Source organism: Tupaia chinensis, unplaced genomic scaffold (genome assembly GCF_000334495.1).
Source record: "Tupaia chinensis unplaced genomic scaffold, TupChi_1.0 Scaffold150192_1, whole genome shotgun sequence".
Lineage (NCBI taxonomy): Eukaryota > Metazoa > Chordata > Mammalia > Scandentia > Tupaiidae > Tupaia > Tupaia belangeri.
Window position 1 is genome coordinate 585435 of NW_006210031.1, and position 23394 is coordinate 608828.

The 23394-nt window shown below is 39.5% G+C and overlaps 1 protein-coding gene across 1 annotated transcript in view; it reads right to left on the bottom strand.

The window, feature by feature from the left end:
* Nucleotides 1-23394, bottom strand: part of TENM3 (teneurin transmembrane protein 3) — a 902368-nt gene that overhangs the window by 532143 nt on the left and 346831 nt on the right. The window contains 1 exon segment of the mRNA XM_027769663.1: nt 15279-15557. Within this exon segment, the coding sequence (XP_027625464.1) occupies nt 15279-15557 (279 nt within the window).

Consider the following 23394-nt stretch of genomic DNA (forward strand, 5'->3'; position numbering starts at 1 on the left):
TAATGTGTGCTACGCCCCCGCTCTTTTTAAAAAATGTTCTTGTTTTATGTTATACATTCTATTACTATACATCACTTAGCTTATAAAGTGAATTTTCCCCAACATGAATACACTTCACGCCAGTCCAACGGAGGACACTATACACATTATTATCGACAGATAATAATCCATTTCTGTGTCCCATAGATATCTTGCCTCTCTATCTTCCTCCTTTATTTCTACCCTAGCTCTATCTATTATACTCAGATTTTGTATCACTGTTCTTCAGTATTGGGAACTAACACATGCCTATGAGCAGAAGGCCAACTTTTAAGGAGGTATTTATACATAAAAGGTCCTCTTGCAGTCAAATCTGTGTCACCAAGACCTCATGTAGACATGGGGGTGAAAAAGCAGAGTCACTGCTCTTAAATTCTATTTCTGTCTTCAGTTTTCTTAGGTCTTGAAAGACCTATTTCTTCACATTCTCAACAGAATAATGGACAGAGTCATGAACTTCACAAAAGAATAAATATAAATTATATATATGAAAATATATTCAACCCATTAATCAAATGAATATAAATGACAATAACAGTAAGATACCATTCCATTTGTCAAATTGCCAAAAATTTAAAGCAAGGCAACACTCCTTGTCAATGGCTCGTGGAGAAAGGCACTTTTTGTACTCTTGGTAGGAATATAAATTGATACAAGCTTTATTACAAGACATTTTGATAGGGTGTATCAAAAACCTTAGATTGTACATAAATTTTTTTTTTGGAGAGGTTTTTGTTATAGGGCGCATGCGCTTGCCAGACAGATAGAGAAAGACAGAGAGACAGAAAGCGAGAAATCACCCCTCAGGGGGGATGGCCACGCCACAATCCCTTCTTCTCCATTCTCCTCTCGGGATCTTGGGCACGCATGCACACATGCCCGGCGTGAGTTTTAAGTCACTGGGTCTGGGATGCGAACCGCAGTCGACTACGTGGGAGTCCAGCGACATAGCCATTACGCTAACTACTGGTCCCATGTACATAAATTTTGACTCTGAAATTCCACTTCCAAGAATTTATCCTAAGATAATAATAGAATTAGAAGGAAATATTTAGCCACTAGGATAGTTATTGCAACATAATTTATAATAGCAAATCTCCAAACAACCTAGATATCTACAAATAGTGGATATATTAAACAAATTATGGTTAATCACACCATGGGAAAAATATGCTATAACAAAGATCAATTAACAGGGGGAAACTTAGGTCGAGGCAGAAACTACAATTAAAAAAAAAAATGAACACATGAAGAATAAAAGTGTAAATGCCAAAATAGACCTGCTTTTCACTGTTTTGCCCAATAAACATATAATGCTAGGTAATTAGAATAGATTAATTTAGGGCACGAATTTAAACACTCCTAATGTTTTATTCTTCAGTTCGCTTGATCTAATTCCACTTTCATCATGTCTGTCATTTCCCATCACTTTACTTGGGTTTTTAAGACAGTACATTACAAATAATGATTAAATGCTTAAAACATCCTAGTGATTATCTGAAACCCTAAGACTCATTACATAGGTTTGTCTCAAGAATCCGGCTTACCTAGTGCATATTTTGTACCCTGCCATCTAGACAATGGTCCTTTAGTCGCAGTAAGTGAAACACAGTCCATTAACGGGAATGTTTCATACTTGTTTCCTGCAGCAACTGACATTTCATTCAAGTACTTCCAAATCCCCTAGGAATCTCCATCTGCTGTACGTCAAAATTTTAAGATCTCTCTTTATGAACTTTAACACTCCCATATAAACCAGTGGGAAGAATAAGCCTATTTCATACTGATTACTTTGATATGAATTGGTTTAGTCTGAATAATTGTTTCACAAAAACACAATTTTCCAAATTTATAATATGTAAATAACAACTACTCCTCTAGATTTTTTTTTTTAATGAAAGATTTTTGCTATAGGATGTGTGTGCTCGCCAGAGAGACAAAAAGTGAGAAATGACCTCCGGGGGGATGGTCACACTGCAATCCCTTCTCCTCCATTATCCTCCTGAGATCTTGGGCACTCACTTACACATGCCTTAAGCTGTAGGGTCTGGACACAAATCAAGGTCGACTATGTGAGAGTCCAGCCTCTTAACCATCACGCCATCTGCTGGTCCCTACTCTGGATTTTCATAGCTAATTTCTATTTCTCTTGGACATGTCACTTGCAACTACATTGCTTTCGTCTCCTTTTGTGTATTTTATTTTTATTATGACTACTTTTTATATTAGTACTTTTCTTTATTTGCTTATTTATTTATTTTAAGGTTTTTGCCATAGGGCACATGCGCTTTGTCAGAGAGACAGGGACAGTGAGAGAGAAAGTGAGAAATCAACCCCTAGAGAGAATGGCCATGCCATGATCCCTTCTCCTCCATTCTCCTTCTAAGATTTTGGGTGAGCACACACACGTGCCTGGCATGATTTTCAGGTTGTCACATCTAGGATCAAATCGCAGTTGGCTATGTGGGAGTCCAGTGCCTTAACCACCATGTCACCTGCTGGCCCTATGTATTTTCTTTTCTTTTTAATTAGTTTGATATTGCCTTAAGATTTTTTTAATGAAAAAAAGCCAATCTGATTATGTAGTTTTATGTTTATAGACATGCATTTTGTTTTTAAGCAAAAAGGTATTGAAGATAACTAGTAAGAATCAATCTCACAGTTACTCAGGTAAAAATTCTTTTTAGGTTTTCTAAATTTTAAGTTTTTAAAAAGTTTTTACTTTTCTTAAGTTTTTGTACCTTTTCTTTTTAAAAAAGAATTATTATTTAATTTATTATTATTATTATATTTCAATTTGAACAGAGAAAGAGAGAAAAAGCAAGCTGCCAGCTTCAGGACTTGAACTGTGGTTGGCCATGTGGGAGTCTAGCACCTAAACCACCACACCACTCACTGGCCCACATCTCTTCTTATAATTATCAGAGGGCATATGTACTCACCAGAGAGTGATGAGGGTGGAGGAAGAGGGAAATAGCATCCTTCAACAGGGCCTGGTCTCACCACAAATCTACCTCCCTTTCTCTATCCTATCACAATCCTGAACATGCATGTATATGTACCCAAGGGATTTTCAAGCTGCCAGAGCTGGGGTTTGAACCACAGTCAGCCCCGTGGGATCCAGCTCTTCCTGCACAGTACTTAAACATGGCGGTACAGAGCCAGCCTGTCTTTCTTTCTTCTTTCTGCTTTTCTTTTATGAGAGAAGACAGAGCATAAGATTGATGGCAGAGCCTCAATAAGCCCTGCCCTCTGCCCCAGCCTCCCAGTTAGCTAGGCTTACAGGTGTGTGCCACCCCACCTGCCTGTTTGGGTTGCTCTGAGAATCAAACCCAGGCCTTCTGTGCTGCCCGGTTTGTGCCACTCAGCTGGGCCCTGTGGTCCTTGTTAGCTGAGCTTTGGAAAGCATCATCTCCACTTGCTGGAGTCACATTTTAGGCTTCTGTTCAGCTCTCAAGTCACTGTAATTTGACTGTCACATCCACTGCCCAGAATGCGAATCTAACCCTGTCAAGTTCAAAGGACAGCAAAGACACTTAACATGGTCGACTTCTGGAAATTTTTGACTGACGATCGTACCCTGTCTTGTCTTCCATGAAGTGAATTTTTATTTTCTTTTTGCCCCCGTAAAAGCTCCCTCTTTGTTTTTCATAAGTGCTTCTTCTATGCCTCTATGTTAAACACGGTGAACTCAGGATCCTATCTTCAGTCTTCTTTTCTCATTCTATTTGCTTTTATTTTTTTATTGCCAGAGGGTGCATGTGCTTGCCAGAGAGAGAGAGAGAGAGAGACAGAGAGACAGAGAGAGATCACCTCCAACTGGCACATGGTCATAACTCAACCTCTCCTCCTCCATCTCTCCATCTGGTCAGGATCTTCAGGATCTTTTTTATTTATTTATTTTTTTTTGAGAGGTTTTTGCCATAGGGCGCGTGTACTCGCCAGAAAGACAGAGAGAGACAGAGAGACAGAAAGTGAGAAATCACTCCCTAGGGGAGATGGCCATGCCACAATCCCTTCTTCTCCTTTCTCCTCTTGGGATCTTGGGCATGCATGCACACACGCCCGGCGTGAGTTTAAGTCACCGGGTCTGGGACTTGAACCGCAGTCCACTACATGGGAGTTCAGCGACATAGCCATTACGCTAACTGCTGGTCCCCTGGTCATGATCCTTTTGGGAATGCCCTCTCTCTATTATTCTGGGCAAAATCCTGAAAGTATGGAGAGATGGAGGAGAGGAGACTGGTGTTTTGTTTTAATAATTATTTATTTAATTAATTTTAATTTGATCAGAGAAGGACAGGGCGAGAGAGAGAGTGAGAGAGAGAGGGAAAGTGAGAAAGTAAGCCACAAGGTCTGGGACTTGAACCACGGTTGATCATGTGGGAGTCTAGTACCCTTAACCACCTCACCACCTGCCGGCCCCAGGACTGGTATTTCTTATAGTCAGCCAAGGCAGGGACTTGAACGTGGTTGGCCATGTGGGCTATGGCTTCCAGTGCATACCACCCAACCACTGTGCTATGGGCCAGACAGCCATTCTATTTGCTTTTGAGGGAAGATTTAATTCTGCTCTGCAGCTTTAACTATAATCATTTAGATGGTGAACCAAACATTTCTAAACAAAATTTAATCAAATTTCTTACCTATATATGTTATTGCCTGTAGAATTTTGATCCATGCAGACACCTCAAGCACAACCTCTGAGTTGCCAACGTTATCCCATGTCCAATGGCAGTATAATGATGGATGATGCCATCATTCACCCTTCGTTAGAGAAGAATCTCTCCCTTCTCCCTGTCCTAGGTAATGAATTAATCATCAAATCTTGATTCTATTTAATTGAATGACTTTCCCTTTCCCTCCTGATTCATGATTCAAAATGATCTATTTTCCTACTTTCTTAATTATTATACTACCTAATTTGCCAGTTTGCTTCCAAGGTTGACCTCTAGGTCTGTTATTTATCCATTCAATAACAACTTTATTTCCTGATTCAGGAACTGGATAAGGTAAGCGCAGAGACCCAGTGGTGAACAAGGCCAAGTGCTCCCAGAGCTTGCACTCTTTTACTGGAAAGATGTTCACCATGCTACACTGCCTTCAGGAGACTTCGTAAAATGTAGGGGGCCAGCAGGTGGCGTGGTGGCTGGGGGCGCTGTACTCCCACATGGTCGACTGCAGCTCGAGTTCTGGGCCTGGTGGCTTGCTTTCTCACTTTCTCTCTATCTCTCTCTGATCAAATTAAAATGAATAAATAAAGTTAATAAATAATTCTTAAAAAAAAAGGAAAAAAATGTAAATGTGCCTGTACTATTCCTCCCATTAAAACCCCTCAGAGAACAGTATTCTAGACACAGTGGTAATGTCCTGCTCAAGAAAAGCCAGATCCCTCCCAACAACCAGAGTTGGAGTACCCAGCTCAGTCGGCCTGAAATACACCACGCACGTGCGTGAACTTGAGATCTGACAGTCTGGAGGACTGAAGGAAAGGGGCTGTGGTGGACCAGAACCATGGAGGGTGCCTATCTCTCTCTCTCCGTTACACGTGCACACAGGTTCTCTCTCGTGACAAAAGGAAGAAGCCCTCAGAGGCCAGCCTTGGTAGTGCGGCAATAATGCAATGCTCTGAGACCCTGATACCGTATGAGAAAGTTCTGGATTCAAGTTCTGATGTGTCCCTGTGCATGCAGGATGCTCACGTGTGTGTCCCTGGTCCTGGCTAGCTGAGGCTGGGGGTTAGATTGTGCTGTGAAGATCTCGCTGGAGACGCCCCTCTCTCTACGTAGATGTATCCCTCTCTCTTCGTCTATAGGTCTCTCTTGCTCTGTCTCCCTCTCACTTAAAAAAATAAAACAACTGGGACCAGCAGTTAGCGTAATGGCTATGTTGCTGGACTCCCACGTAGCCGACCACAGTTTGAGTCCCGGACCCAGTGGCTTAAACGCATGCCAGGTGCGTGTGCATGCGTGCCCAAGATCTTGAGAGGAGAATGGAGGAGAAGGGATTGTGGCGTGGCCATCCCCCCTGGGGGGTGATTTCTCGCTTTCTGTCTCTCTGGCGAGCGCACGTGCCCTATAGCAAACAAAACAAAACAAAACAAAACAAAACAAAAAAACACAAAAAACACAAACAAAATAAAAACAAAAACAAAATAACTTTCCAAAAAATAAAAAAATAAAAATAAAAAAACCCCAACTGATTGAAAAAAAAAATTCCTCTGAGTCTCCCCATTACCTGCAGGAAAAAGCATAAACCCCTCAGCATTGCCATGAAAACCCTTTGGGAATGTTCTGTGTTGACTTGTGCAGCCGCAGGTCTCAGGAGTTCCAGGCAACAAGCAACCGTGATTTCTGGGACAGTCCCCAGGGATTGTACATGCTCTCCTTGGCTGCTTTGTCTGTCTGGAATTTCCACATATCCTTTCCACCTGTGTTTCAATGCCACCTCCTTCTCTCTTTATAAACAGTTCCCTCTTCTGCCCCTTCCCTCCACTAGCAGCCGTGTGCTCTAGGCCGACATTGACTTTGCACATCCTGCTGTAATAACACTTACCATATTAAAATCTAATTACATGTCTACTTGCTTGTTCGCCCAACCAGCCGTGCACTTCTAGAGGTCAGGGGCTTTATCTTACTCGGTTTTGTTTTTCCAGCACCTGGTAAAATATCCAGCATTTATTATTCATTGGCTGAAGATGTAGTTGATATACTAAATAAGAAATCCATTCAGTAAGTCACATCCAAACTTTATTCGGTTTCAGGGTGTGTGTGACTTAAAATAATAATATTTAAAGTCAAGGTAATAGTCACCAGACATTTTTAGTTGCCCTTTTCTCAAGTTTATATGCATCTGCATCCATTTTAATATGCATTCAAATAGCTTTTACATTTAGTTTATGTACAGTCTATTCATTATAGAGAACTATCTCAAGTCAACCGATAAATATAAGGAAATTTCAATGCAGTGAAACTATGCTTCGAACTATTCAGTAAATAATGTATAAGATTTTCATGTCTAAAACTGTATGTGTGTGTAATGTTAATAAACAGAATTATCGTGGCTTGAGAAGGATGTTCTTGAAATAGCACACACAAAAATTCAGTTAGTTGCTTTTCAAACACTTGAATACTCTCAGAATAGCAAATAAACTAAGGTTCCATGACTCTAACACTTATTTTTTCTATTTCAGTGATAATTACATCAATAAACCTGATTCAGCATTCGCTGCTGTTCAATTCATTAATTAAAACAATTTTACTGCTACCACTGTGATTTTTCAAGGGTATCAAAAACACATTCAAAAATCAAAATAGCATACATCATCAGTTTAGACGTGTGCACAGTATGCCTCATTTTTATTTCAACGCCACAGCTAAAAGAACATTTGGAATTTAAACAGAAATAGCATGTATTCTATATAGTCTGAACAAAAATACTTAGAATACAAGCTGAGTGTAGTAGAAATGGCAATATCCATGTAAAGAATAACACACTGCCAAGTTTTCCAATAATACTCTTAGAATGGAAAAATATAAATGTATATAAATGCTTAAGTAAAACAAATGTTTTAATGACTATATAGTCTTAATTCTAGTTTCACGATACTAAATATTTTTTAATGGTTTAAATAATAATTTACTATGCTTAAGAGTGATTTGTAGCTATCCATGAAGTGAGGAGACTTTTATTTATTTATTTATTTATTTGGCCATTGGCTATATGCACTCTCTGGAGACAGAGAGACAGAGAGTGACAGAGTGAGAACTCACTCCACCAGGGGAATGGCCAAACCCCAATCCCTTCTCCTCCACTCTCCTCTTGGGATTTTGCACATGAATGCATATGTGACTGGCGTGATTTTCAAGCCACTGGGTCCAGGATTTGAACTGCAGTTGGCCATATGGGAGTCCAGTGCCTTAACCACCACACCACCTGTTGCTCCAAATTGAAGATATTTTATCCTTAAATGAAATGTGGAGGTTTTTGTCCAAGGAAAGACAAGTAGCTAGTAAAACTATGAAAGTATACCTATCAAGGCACTGTGATTATTTTCATATACTAGAAACTATTTGACTACACACTGCAAAGTAGTACTTTAATTCTGAGCCTCATTTAGAAAGCATGCCAATGCTTCTGACATTGCAAAGCACCTAAAACATAAAACATAGCTTTACAACAACAGACCATGCCAAAATTGACCATTACATGCCAGAAGAGGGTCCACAGAGGACTATATATTCAAGTGATAGTTTAGCATGTGTAATACAATCTCATAAAGTCAGAGTGACACTGAAATACCACTTATTTCTTATTCTTACAACAGAATTCCATCTTAAAATTCTTATTATCAGTTTTCCATGTAGGCTGAAAGAAAGGTTCATGAATAAAGTTGAAGGCCGGGAATTCGGCTCGTGAAGCCAAAAGAGAATGCCTTCCTTCTAATTATCTTTGGAAAACTGATTAGCCCCTTCATGAAAGAGCCAGGAGAGAAATGGCATCTCTGTCATCAGTAGAGGATCTGTGACATAGGAGTTCGGTTTCTCCCGAACTCCTCTGGAACTTCACTGGTACCAGAACAGCTCCATGTCCTTCCCTTTCCTAGCTCTCACGCATACGTAGCTGCTCAGAAAGGTAAGTAACTGCACTGCCCACTCTTCCATAGGGGATATTCTGCCTGACGTAGTGATGTGATTCCACAATGGTGGCAGTTCTCTGACGAAAGACGGATGTAAATGGTATGACTACAGCAGTTTACCAAATTGCTTTAGGGGGTGTGCCTTTTTCCTTTTAAAGTACAATAACTCAACTTTTAGACTATCTGTCTACAGAAGGTAGGCTTTAAAAATACTATATCAAAGGACAGGTAAAATTAGTTTCTTGAAGAGTTTCAGCTGTGCAAATCAAGGTCTATTATATTTGAAAGGCTGTACTTTAATATTATACCCTTTTTGTTAACCAAATTGGCCCTTCATATTTTAGTATCAAGCACAATTAGCATGATAGCAGCACAGTCCTTCAACAGGTACGTTGCAAAGCCCCAAATGAAGAAAAACAATTTCTGGGAATGGTTTATTTTATTGTATGAACTGCTGAGCATCAGTTAAATTGCCTCTCATTGACTGGCTGTCTAAGTAACAGGACTTTGAGGGAAACACTACTTTTGAAATTTCCTTTGGCCAGGCGGGGAAGGAGCATGCTAAAGTCTTTGAAGTCTACCAGCCTTCGGTTAATTATAAGCACCATTCAATTTACCTTCATTTAATTATAGTAAATTAAAAAGGATGTGGGGTTTGGGAGGAAAATAAGAGAGTCAATAAATGTTGACAGAAATTTCAGACTATGCAAATTATGAGTGCTTTCTCTGGAGAAGACCATTTACTCCCCATCATGGCGCCAGATACTCAAACACTCGACGAGTGCAGGCAGAGGAAGGGTAAGAAAGTTGGAGGGGGGCATCTGTAGGTTATCGACATTGTTTATTTAATTTAATCATCATAACTACTTAAGAAGAAGACATAATTTTTCACGACTGATAAATAATAAGAGCACACACATACCTATTAGGAACTGACTGGACACTAGGTACTGCTCTAGGCACACTATATCCCTGAAATCCTGTAATCCTCAGAGTAGTCCTGTCGTTACAGGACTATATATTTACCATGATCTCTATTTTACCCACGTGGATACTGAAGCACAGGAAGTTAAGGGACTTATCCAAGGTCACAAAACTGGAGGGTGGTAGGGCCACCAAAAAACGGAGTGGCCTACCTCTGGGCATCTTCCCAACTATTGCCCTCAATGGAGGCGCTCAAGGTCCAAAATCATGACGAGGTGGTGGAACAGTGCCAACCCCGTGTTGCCTGGCTGACATCAAAGGCCATCTTTTCCCAAGGGCTGCTAAGAGCTTTGGAGACTGGCAGAAGGTCCACCAACAGGAGAATAGTACATCTCTGGAATTGGAATTACAACTGAGGAAATAGCAAGTGGAGATGGGAAAGCTGGGAACTCTTGCTCTGGGTGATTCAAGAGAAAAGTCTTAGCTGATGAATGAAAAGATTTGAACCCTAACTATGTGATTCTAAAGCCAGACACCTTTCAGGATACCACACTGCTGGATGATGAAGGATAATGTAAGCTGGCCTTCTGAAAAATACTGTATAGGAAATGTTCTTAAAGCTTAGAAGTTCTTGTTTTGAAAAAAAGTAAGAAATCCTTTGTTCCTGACAATTCAAACAGATATTTAGAAAGGAGATCAGATTCCTCCCAAAGCTGGATAGTGGGAATTCAGTCAGGGGTCTCTTAACATCGTATCAGAGATAGAGAAGATGAATAAAACCATCCAGAGCATACTGAAAATTTTACCTTTGATTACTGAAATGTCCATTAGATTTTATTTGTAACATCAGATTTATTTATTTTATTTATTTTGAAAGGTTTTTGCCATAGGGTACGTGAGTTCAACAGTAGGGAGAGACAGGGAGAGGAAAAGTGACAAATTACCCTCCAAGGCAGATGGCCACACACAGTCCCATCTCTCCCATTCTCCTCCTGGTATTTGGGGCATACACACTCACGTGCCTGGCATGAGTTTCAAGCTGCTAGGTCCAGGACTCAAACTATGCTTGGCCATGTGAGAGTCCAATGCCTTAACCACTACGCAACCTGCTGTCCTCTTTGTAACCTTTTAATAGCTTACTAAAGCTGTTGTTAATAGGTGGCCACAGTCCACTGCCCTTCCAGAATCTGCCCCAGGGCACGGCAGCTGAGTCCCCACAATAGCAACAATCATGCCAATCAAACTGTAGCAAAGAACTTCTCGCATATCCTTAATTTAGAGCAAGATTTATATTTGGAATTCCATATGAAAATCAATATACTGTAAGAAGTTTTTTTTTCCCCTCAAAATTCTTTTTAACTTCACAACACTGTGGTTGGTGAAGAGTTAGTTTTGCAAAAGAATATATTTTATCACTTGTTTTGCATCTCTGCTAACGTGGAGATGAGTGACATGGTCCAGAATGTTCTTTTACTCTTGTGAGATGCTCAGGCCATCAAAATTTCATTAGCCTCACAGCAGTTCTAGTGCCTTCTAAACTTGAACTGTTGGCCTCTTTATCGATAAATAAATGAAATCTAATCCCTTTTAGTGACTAAACTCTTCTTTGAAGTTACAACTAGAACATCAGGCACTCTTTGCATAATTTTACAAATGTTGAGTAACTTTTTTTTTTTTTTTCCTGGGGAAAACAGCCTCATTCACAGTTATTTCAAATGATGAAAAGAGCGAAACTCCCATGTTAAACCGGATGAAAACAAGTCAGTGTCTGGTTTCTAAATGAGTTTTGTTTTGGTGAGTTTTTTTGCCGATGTTTTTCTTATTTCAACCTTGAGTTCAATCAGACAGATTTCAAACTAGGACAACATGAAGACAATTAGACAATGAAGATAATTGAAGGGTCAAAGAAAATACAACAGGAAAATCAACAGTCTTGCAAAATTAGGACAATTTAAAATACTTTAGGAGAGAATGGAATTATTTCAGTAATTTCATATGAGCAATATTTGACTGGAAGTAGTAACAAAAGTAAAAATATGTGCTAGTTTTAAGAAAACTGTTTATAAAGATGTTACAAGAACCTGTATGGCTGCACATTTTAATTCTTCCTATACCCAGATTAAGCGGAAAAAAACACTATAATTTTTTGAATCAGGAAATAAAATCCTTAATATTTTTTAAAGATTTAGTTTTATTGGGACCAGCAGTTAGTGTAATGGCTATGTTGCTGGACTTCCACGTAGTTGACCGCGGTTTGTGTCCCGGACCTGGTGGCTTAAACTCACGCCAGGTGTGTGTGCGTGTGTGCATGTGTGCCCAAGATCCCAAGAGGAGAATGGAGGAGAAGGGATTGCGGCGTGGTCATCCCCCCCGGGGGTGATTTCTCGCTTTCTGTCTCTCTGTCTCTCTGTCTGTCTGGCGAGCGTGCATGTGCTCTATAGCAAAAACCTCTCAAAAAAAAAAAAAGAATTAGTTTTATTTAACTTTTATTCATTCATTCATTCATTCATTCATTCATTTAAATTTGACCAGAGAGGGACAGAGTGAGTGAGACAGAGAAAGAGAGGAAAAAGTGAGAAAGTAAGAAATCAAGACACCAGGTCTGGGGCTCAAACCATGGTCAGCCATGTGGGAGTTCAGCACCCTTAACCACCATGCCACCTTCCGGCCCCCAAATCCTTAATATTCTTGTCTAATTTTACATTTTGGAATTACAAGGGTTGCTCAAAAAATTATACCTCAGAAAATTATGCTTTCCCATGTTTTAATACAATTGATTAGATGAAATTTTGCTTTTTCTTAGTAGTAACTGAAATTTCAGAACATATAAATTAATCTGAAATGTTCCTATGTATGTATGTGTGTGTGTGTGTGTGTATGTATATGTGTATATATATATATATATATATATATATAATAGCCAGAAGTCATTAAGAGAGCATATCTATTTTATTTCCTCTTTTGTTTCCTCCTATGAACTGACCTCATTGGGAATTCTTAGACCATCAAAATGTTTAAAAAAACAACCACAACCTAACTTTGAGAAAGGAGTAAACACAAGTTCAAGTCATCGCTTTGTCCAACTCAACAAACATTGCCTTTGACACTTTATACTCCTAACTGAGCTGACCTGTTTACTCTCAACAATGCTGCCAAATGTTCTAAATTTCCAGGCAAGGCCCTCAATGCTCTTGCTCTGTCTCTCTTCATTCTGGTTCATAACAACCACTTGGAAAAATTAAAGAACACAACTTCCTTACGAGATTCGTAGTGAAACGTGTTCCTCTTGAAGTTAATAATTCTTACAAGCGAGGAGGGATACTGCTGTGAGAAACTCACTAATATCCTCCTCTCCTCCCAATCGTTTGTATATTATACTGCATTAGCTCAAAGTTACAGTTTGTGGTTTTATAGTTTCTAAATAGAAAAAAAAAAGAGAGAGAGAGAAAGAGGGGTCAGCAGGTAGGTGTGGTGGTTAAGGCGCTGGACATTTCCACATGGCTGACCATGGTTTGAGTCCCAGACCTGGTGGCTTGCTTCTCACTTTCCCTCCCTCTCTCTCTCTCTGTGTATCTTTCTGGTTAAATTGAATGAATGAATGAATGAATAAAGTTAAAATAAATAATTCTTAAAAAGAAAAGAGATGTTTGGGAAATCACCAGAAGATAGTTTAACAAATACGTTATGTTACAGATAACACAATTAATGTATATTTTACCAAAAAGATACGATCACAAGAGATGTGTTATTGGAGAGGAAGAAAGAGATATTACAAAGGGTTTGGGTAGAAAGGGTAAGCTGACCCGACGTGAAAACTATTTAATAGATTTAGATATAGATAATCTATGACATGAATGATCAGCACTAAATGCATTATCTGCTTCATTCTCCTTTTTTTTTATAGCATCATAAATTTTATTGAGTATTTGAGGAAAATCAAAGGCTAAATGCTACATCTGAATATATTCGTTGTACCTTTGATTGCTTGAGTGTTATGTGAAGTACAAATGAACAGGAAGCGATGCATGCACCACACCGTACATAGTTAAGGTGAGTGACTTCTGAATCTACTACGAAAATTGGAATGAACATAGGATTTACTGAGGTGAATGGATTGGCCGAGGGAAATGTTGGCAGCCTGATGCTAAGATTCATTTTGTAACAAAACCAAAACCCAAAAACCTGTCCTGGTTTCTTTTTTTTTTCCTTAGAAGAAAGCCAGATTCCACCAAGATTCCTACACTTTAAATATGAAGACCCCAAATGCATAATTATTAATTGATCTTGACATTGGTTTCATGCACTGTTCTATATGAAACACTGTTTTAGTTGATTTGTAATCCACGAATAGGAAGGGAATGACTGAGCAGTAGCAGCGTAGGGTTCCATGTTGTATTATGACGTAGCTGAAACCGAAACCTACCCATGGATCCGCTTCCCTATCACAAAGCAAAGCTGACCAGGTTGCTCAATAACTAATAGCAATGAAATAGTACTGATAAAATGACCATCTTCCTTTTCAAATGTCATGCAACTCTTCCACTGTAATGTTCTCTTTGCCTTCTGATGTATCGGATATACACGGCATTAATAACGAGACCAAGTAGCAAGTGTACTGTTAATATTCAAAGCTGAAGGACAAATGCCTTCTGCTGCTGTTGTCTGGTGAGTTGGTGCTGATGTTCCAATTCTTTCCAGACACTACACTGATTAAAAATTAGGTTTTCTTTTAAATTTATTATTCTATGTAAATTAACCTTTTGGTTATTATTCTGCATTGGCGATAGAAAAAAAAAAAGTGCCAGTAATTTATAAAGACAATTTTTTTCACAGAATATGTAAAGCTGCTATTCAGATATTCTAAAATCCAATTTCTGTGTGTGGATTTAATTACATAGTAATCCAGTCCCCCGAAACACATCAAAGGCCACACTCCCCTTCTTTACCAAGATTTCAATTGCTCTCATCAACCATAAGTTTAAAGCATGATCAAATTTGTTGTTCAATCACTTGAGCCCTGTTAATAAACTATTCAGTGTGCTCACTCATCCACTCTAAGATTCTGCAACTTCTTTGAGATATCTTCAAGAGGAATCTACAAAGACATCTTTGATTGCAAGCTGGCTCTGGGGTAAACTTTACCAACACTCGATTTGCTACTCCACAGAGGGTAACAGGTGACATGGTCCAAGATAAGTCAAAGCTAATCTTTTTTTTCCTTTCTTCTGTACACAATTAAACTGTTTTTCCAAACTATAGCTAACACATCATAGGCTGCTTGCATAATTTAACAATCTGATGTCAAATATTGATTTTTTTCCAGGAAAAAAAATGCATTATTCAAGGGCATTTCTTGGATTCAACTGCATGAAGACAAAAAAGAAAGGACGAAGAAAGAGAAGAAGGATGGGAGGAGGGGAGAAGGGAAAGAAAACATGCCACCATAGTCAACCCAAACAAGCACTGAACACCAACATTATAAAGGAAAAAAAAAAAAAAAGAAAAAAAAAAGAAACTTATCCAACATGAGAGGCCTCTATTGGAGACCAGGACTTTCGGGTCAAAGTCTTTCCTATCTCCATGCACTAGTACCACCACAAGCCTACTACAACATTTCAACACTGTGCATTGTTCTTACCTTAAGAAAACAAAACATTGAAAAAAAAAAGAAACTTACCACTCTCACTGTCGGACTTGTTTTCGTGCTCTGTATCTGTCAGGGTGAGGGCTGAGTTGGACCGACTTGACAGGCAGGAGCTGCGGCCTGATTTGACCCCCCTGCCCCAAAGTCTCATGGCATGCTCTGGGGACATCACTGCTTCGTTTTCAGTCTCAGCATCTGACCCTGCACTGATAGAGTAACCTCTGTGGGGAAGCCCCATTTCCGCACAAAATGCCAGTCCTCTTCGAGTTGCTGGTTCACAAACTCCTAACTGCCTTAGGGTAAAATTCTGTCCTAATTAGGGGGAAAAAAAGATAACAACTAGTGAGTATATGTTGAGTGTTAGTTTTAGCTTTATTTTCATATTTTTAAAAGAAAATCTCTGTGAATTAAACACGCAAGCATTCAGGCTTTTCAGCTCTCAGTCCCAGGTGTTTACATCGGCTTTAGGCAGCATGTGGTCAAGTGGGTGGGGTTAAGTGAGTGCAATGATTGGACCGTGGGTGGGGTGCCATCCAAGGCTTTCCATTTAGAACTCCTTTGTTAACTGTCTAAGCCCATAAGCATCTTCAGAGTGGTGGGCCAGGAAAATGGCTCAAACCTTGAAAACTCAATCCGGAGACAGGATGAGCTACCAATGACAGAATTCTGTTTAGGAGACTTATAAAGAAATAGAAATGGTCAGAACTGTTTCTGATGTTCCTTTGGAAGGGAAAGGTAGCCTCAAGAGTAAGTTACTGGGAACCAGCAGTTAGCGTAATGGCTATGTCGCTGGATTCCCACGTAGTTGACCGCGGTTCGTGTCCTGGACCCGGTGACTTAAAACTCACGCCGGGCGTATGTGCGTGCGTGCCCAAGATCCTGACAGGAGAATGGAGCAGAAGGGATTGTGGCGTGACCATCCCCCCTGGGGGGTGATTTCTCGCTTTCTGTCTCTATGTGTCTCTCTGTCTGTCTGGCGAGCGCACGCGCCCTATAGCAAAAAACCTCTCCTATATATATATATTTATATAAATAAATAAATAAAAATTAATAATAAAATAAAGAGTAAGTTACTGGGGCCAGCAGGTGATGAAGTGGTAAAGGTGATGGACTCCCACATGACCAACTGTGGTTGGAGTCCCGGACCTGGCAGCCTGAAACTCATGCCACATGCATGTGCATGTGTGCTCAAGACAGAGGAGAACAGAGGAGAAGGGATTGCTGCATGGTGATCCCCTCTTGCTTTCCCTCTCTCTGCCTCTCTGGCGAGCGCTCACACCCTAATGCGAAAATCTCTCTAAGAGAAAAATAAGTTACATATTGAATAGAAACAGGAGCTTGCTCAGAATTATGGTATCTTCCCACATTAATTTACCAACTAATATAAACACATAGACTATGTGTGTGTGTGTGTGTGTGCAGACTAAATTTTGGAGTGGAGTATCTTGAACATTTGCAGTACATTTTAGACGTCTTTGAATTTCTAGACGTTTTGCTTTAATAAACAACTGGAAACATCTATATTGATCAGAGTAAACCAATTTTTGCAAATAAAGTGCACTCTAAAAATAAAGTGGGAGTATTGTGTATTTAAAAATTAATGATAAAATCAAGTTCCCTGAAAAATAAATGGCTGTGAACTCTGCAGGCCTTTACTAATAAATTGAGCATAATAAAACTCATGACACTGCAATAACTTAAAGCAAAAGTGTTTAAATTAGGTGACACTTTAAAAATGACTGCTGTTATTAATGACTTTTCCAAACCTGTATTTATTCTTGAAATTTCACATATGTTTTATGATACTATGGATGAGAAGAGAGAGAAAAATGTTTGCCTAAGCGATACATAGATGTGGTTTCTTCCATTTCTTGTCTTTTTTGGCACTGTAGAGTCTGAGTTTTAGGTACCAACCAGAATCAAAACTCATGTAAAGAGTAAGAGTACACAAAGACTGATTTAAATGCTACTATCTAATAACCAAACCTTTTAAGAATAGTAAGCATTTATATTACTCATAGTTTGAATTTTTCTACTTGTATTTCTTAAATCTATGGACACTTTAAAGTTAACCTGCTCATATGGGAAACATCAATTATATTTTTAAAAAGAGGATACTATAAATTATTTGTGCTAAGAAACAGCATATCGAATCTTCTGGGGAAGCCATCACACCTAATGCACAATATAGTAAATATTTGGTTGTGAAGATACTGGCACCCTCCAGGCCTCTCAGCTCATTTTAACTAGTGTGGTTAATTGCTTTATTGCTGTGGTCATATCAGAACTGGAATCAGCTTTATCTCGGTCAGACTTCCAAATGGATTCCGACAATGACACTCATAAATAATGAAAATCAGTTGCTACAATTAGCTGCAAATCAAACTGTGCTTATCAGAGAGATGTAAATAAGTGTCTGAAGCAAAAAGTACGTCAACAAGAAAAAGAGAGGAGAGGCCTAGTCATTGAGCAGCGAGGCACGGGCAAGCTCACCGAGGTAACGCACAGTATAGTCAGTATTCTAAGAGAATTAGCGTAGACAGCACTTATGAAAATAAATCCAGGGGCTCAGAGATGGCATGGTGGTTGAGGCGCTGAATTTCCACATGCTGGTTTGAGTCCCAGACCTGGTGGCTTGCTTTCTCACTCTCTGCCTGTCTGTCTCATGAGCACATGTGCCCTACAGCAAAATTTTAAAAATAATCAAAAATGAAATTAAATAAATAATTCTTAAAATGAAAAAAAGTACAGTAAATTCAAATGAGGTCAATGTCATCACAGACATACAACTGCAATGGAGAACTTAGCACTGTTATTCACAGGTCATGTTTTAAATGGGGGAAGAGGGTAAGACATTCAAATCTTATCATTTAACATGCTGATTTTTCAAAATACGAATAGGAAATAACGTTTACAGAGCACAAAGAAAAATGATAAGATCCTCTGTTATCTTTCCTTTCAGTGTAGGGAGGTGCCCACGCTTTAGAATTAAAAAGAAGAGAGAAGTTAAAAGACACTAGGTACTGGGCCAGTTGGTGGTGTGTTGGTTAAGGTGGCTGGATCCCACAAAGCTAATGGCATGGTTCAAGTCCCTGACCTGGCAACTTAAAAGTCATGCCGGGCATGTGTGCATGTGTACCTAGGTTTCCAAGAGGAGAATGTAGGCGAAAAGATTGTAGGGTGGCCAACCCCCCTGGGGAGTGATTTCTCATTCCCCCCCACACACCCAGGAGTACATAGGCCCTATTGCAAAAACTTACAAACACAACAAAACAAAACAACCCGACACAACCAAGATACTAAGCACCACCTTTCTAATCTCTGAAACATTTTACAGACTATTGCCATCTTGATGCAAAATCTATGAGGTGAAGGAAAGCAGAAAACTGCAATCTTTATTTGTTATCCAGGTATGTAAACACAGTTTACTTTGCAACTACATATTCCACGCCTCATCCCTGTGAACTGAAATGTATATCCTGACCTCCATAAACATCTGGCCCTGGGAAGACTGTGTCTCTCAAGGATTAAAATTTAGACCTGTTTCTGAAATGCATGCCAGAAAGCACACACGACAGCAGGAGTCCCTATTAGATTTTCTTACTGAACTAAGAAGTGTGTTTTTGTTACTATAGGAAAGGACACTAAACTCGGCCTCAGATGGACCTAGGTTCAAGTCACTCACTGGGTGCTCAGATTTTGTATGGCTCCATTTCTACATCTCTCAGGGCTGTCATGACTTGGTTTAAGAGGTGGTTTGCACAAATGTGATGAGCATAAATCAGGGTTAAATGCAAAAAAAAAAAAAAAGACTTAAAATATAAATACCTGAACAGGTATAATTGAGAAACATGTAATTCGATGGTGGAGGAAAGGATGATTTTCTAATCATTTTCAAATAGGTGCACCATCTGCAAAGTTGACTTTTACTTAAGTAGTTATCTTCATTCAAGAATATCTCTACCCCAGAACTGCCTCAGTGCTTCAAATCCTATTGTTGCCCATTCTTTCTGGTTAAAGATCTTTTCTTTTTGGATCCCTGGTTTGCTTTACATATATATATATATAAAAAAAAAATAATGGGGTATGTATGGTGTTTTTTTAGACAGGGTCTTGCTGTGTTGTGATCTTTGGGATCCTCCTTAGTAGCTATGACCACAGGTGTGCACCACCACACCTGGCTCTTTCAGACAGGGTCTCACAGTTGTCTATACTGGCTGCTGGCCACAAGCTTGCAGTCTTCCTGATTTAGCCTCCTGAGTAGTTGGGATCACAGGTGTGTGCCACTGCACCTGACTTTAAGGGTTGGTCGGGAATCTAACCTAGGCCTCCCATGTGGCCTCAGCCTGCTAAGCACAGCAGCCTGCACCACCTCACCTGGGTCAAACATCCCTTGTTCTAATGCAAACACTTTCTAGGGAGATCCAGCCATTAAATGAGAATAAATTAACCTATTTGATTATTTCCTACAATGTAGCCACATTAGCAAGACATATGAGACTAGCAGAAGACATATGTAGTATTGATAAATACAGGAAATGAAAAGAATAAAGCTTCCTAACTGGGAGAAGAGACAGATGGTGAGATGAGGGGTGGATCATGGGGCTTTCTCAGGGAGGATTTGTTTTTCTTTTTTTTTTTTTTGGAGAGGTTTTTGCTATAGGGCGTGTGCGCTAGCCAGACAGACAGAGAGAGACAGAGAGACAAAAAGCGAGAAATCACCTCCCAGGGGGGATGGCCACGCCGCAATCCCTTCTCCTCCATTCTCCTCTAGGGATCTTGGGCATGCACGCACATGTGCCTGGCATGAGTTTTAAGCCACTGAGTTCAGGACGTGAACCGCAGTTGACTACATGGGAATCCAGCGACATAGCCACTATGCCAACTGCTGGCCCCAGGATTTTTTTTTTCAAAGGATTATTTTATTTAAACTTTATTTATTTTATTTGCTTATTTATTTTAATTTGACCAGAGAGAGACATAGTGAAAGAAAGACCAGAGAGAGACACACAGAGAGAGAGAGAGAGGAAAGGAGAGAAAGCAAGCCACCAGGTCCGGGACTTGAACTGTGGTCACCCATGTGGGAGTCCAGTGCTCTTAACCACCATGCTACCTACCAGCCCCCTTTGGGAGGATTTTAAGGTGTGTAGTGAAGTAGAAAGAAAAAGCAGGACAACGCAGTGAAGCCACCTCTGGCCCAGGCTCAACACTTGACAATTCTGCTTAAGGTCAGCTTTGGCTTTAAGTAACAAACACTTCATTCTTATTTTCCATGGTTTCTTCAGATTGTTTAAATTGTGTGTTCTTTGCAATCGGTCTAACACCATTACCTTAATTTCTTCATTTGCTTTTTACAGTCTTTATATTCATCCTGTTTGGCAAAGTGTCTCCTACACACTGAATTTTGGTAACCTTGATCAAAAGGGCCAACACAGAGCGTTCCTGTACAATTTGAAACAGTCCCAAAACAATAAATTGCAGAAGGAACAAAGTATACCTGAGCATGGAACCCATTGTGATTAAAAGGCAAGGTCAGCTTGGATTAGATTAGGCGTTTTTGCTTTATGACACTCATAAACTTGAAAATCTATAAAAGAAAAACTGAATAAACACAACCTAGGCAGGCTGTATCTTTTTTTCTTTCTTTCTTTCTTTCTTTTTTTCTAAAGATGACATGCTAATAAAATGATTGAGAGTGTGTGACAAAGTGGGAAGGAAGGCGTAAGGACAGATCCTTCCAGTGAGGTTGGCACACTGCGTAGCTACCCTGGAACGAAGGAAGAGGATGGCCCTACTGCCCTATTGGATCCTTTCCTTAGAGTACTTAGCAGCTAGTCAGAGCAGGCCGGGGGCTTCAAAGCTGCAATTGGAGTGATGTTCACCCATGGGCAAGACACTGACTGTCTCCTTTATGAGCTGAAAAGAAACGTGTGAGGGACTAGCCTCAGTTACATAGGATGACTGGAGCGCCCAAGATGGAGGGCATGTGCCACCTCCAGTGTCTAGATTTCTCCGAGGTCTAGATTTGGCACATGCTATTTCACTCACTCTCTTTTGCTTTTTGTTCATTTTAATTCATTAATTTTATTATTTATTTATTTATTTGGAGAGGTTTTTGCTATAGGGCGTGTGTGCTCACCAGACAGACAGAGAGAGACAGAGAGACAGAAAGCAAGAAATCACCCCCCCCCCAGGGGGGATGGCCACACTGCAATCCCTTCTCCTCCAGTCTCCTCTCGGGATCTTGGGCATGCACACACATGCGCCTGGCGTGAGTTTTAAGCCACTGGGTCCGGGACGTGAACCGTGGTCGACTACATGGGAGTCCAGTGACATTGCCATTATGCTAATTGCTGTTCTTTTTATTTATTATTATTTTTTTAAAAATTGCCATATGGCACATGTGCTCACCAGAGACAGACAGTGAGAGGGAAAGTGAGAAATTACCTCCCAGGAGAGATGGCCAAACCACAACTCCAATTCCTCCATTCTCCTCCTGGAACTTTGGGCACGCAAGTACATGCGCTTGGCATGATTTTCAAGCCACTAGATCTAGGACTTGAACATGTGGAAGTCCAGCACCTTAGTTACCACACCACTTGTGGGCCTCACTTTTTGTTTATTTTCAAATGAACAGTTTTACAAGCATATAACTCATTTACCATACAATGCATCCACTTAAAGCATATAATTCAATGGTTTTCAGTATGTTTATAGAGTTCTGCAACTAGGACCACAATAAATTTTAGAACATTTATATTACCCCCAAAAGAAACGTTTTAACAACTATGTACTACCTTTGACGTTCATCTTATACTCTCCTCTAATACCATCATTAGGCAATCACTAATCTACTTCTGTCTATAATAAATTTCCTATTCCGTACATTACACATAAAAGAAATACTACAGTGTGTGGTCTTTGGTGACTGGCTTCTTTCACTGGCATATGGTTTTAAAGTTCATGCATGTTGTAGACTGTATCAGTACTTCACTCCTTTTCATGGCTGAATAATAGTCTATGACATAGGCATACCATATTTTATTTATCTATTCATTCACTAATGGACATTTGAGTTGTTTCTACTTTGGGGCTATGGTGACAATACTCCTAGGAACCTTCGTGTACAAGTTTCTGTATTTCCTTATGTTTTCATTTGTCCTGCGTATTTAGGGGGACTTCTAAAAGTTCATGGAAAAATGAAATTAAACTGCAAGTTTATTTTGGTGCAGAAAAATTTGAAATGCATGTATGGTTTTTCCATAATATACTTGTCTCATGAATGTGCTGAAGACCACTCATATGCCGAAGAGGCTAATTCAGGGCTGAGTCATGTAATAGCTCTGTTTAACCTTCGAAAACTGCCAGACCGTCTTCCGTGTGACTACGCTCTTTTACATTCCCACCAGCAAGGTGTGAGGATTCCAGGTTCTGCCCCTCCTCACCATGCTTATTATTCTCCCCTAGTTCTCCTCAATGTTCGTGCAGTAAGGTCTGGAGTTTGCAATGAGTTTAGAATATATAGGTCGTTGATTGAAATTTGGGGGATAAACAACAATCATTGCTTTCTTAGGAAGCGGTTAGTTCTCGGTGTCTTACTTGTCTATCATGTTTTCTGTGCCTCTGTTTATGCTGCTTTCATTTCTTGTAAGGTATTTTTCTATTAAAATTAGAAATACACTTGAGCTCAGAAAGTCTACCTTTGGGACTATATCTTACAGAAGTAAAATCATCTGATCTTAAATATATATATGTATAGGAACAGTTTACCCTAACAAAGCTGCAGAGCTCTCAATGTTTGTCAGAAAGATACTGATGAGTTATACATCCACACCACTGCTCACCGTGTGGCTAGCATAAAAATGAGTTCAGACCTATGGCTTTGGATCTGAAATAACACTCGCTCAAATAAAGAAAAATTTACAAAGTTCAGGGGATTATGGAATTAAAATATAAGTTTATTTTGATGAAAAAGCTTTTGAAATCCATGCATCTTTTTTTCATAATCATTTGGCATGAACTTCTTGAAGACCCCCATTTATACATTAAGTAAAAAAATACAAGTAGCAAAATAAAATGTGTAATATAATCCCACTTCCAGAAACTAAGAAAGAGAGCCAATAGATTATATACATGTTTATGGATTTGA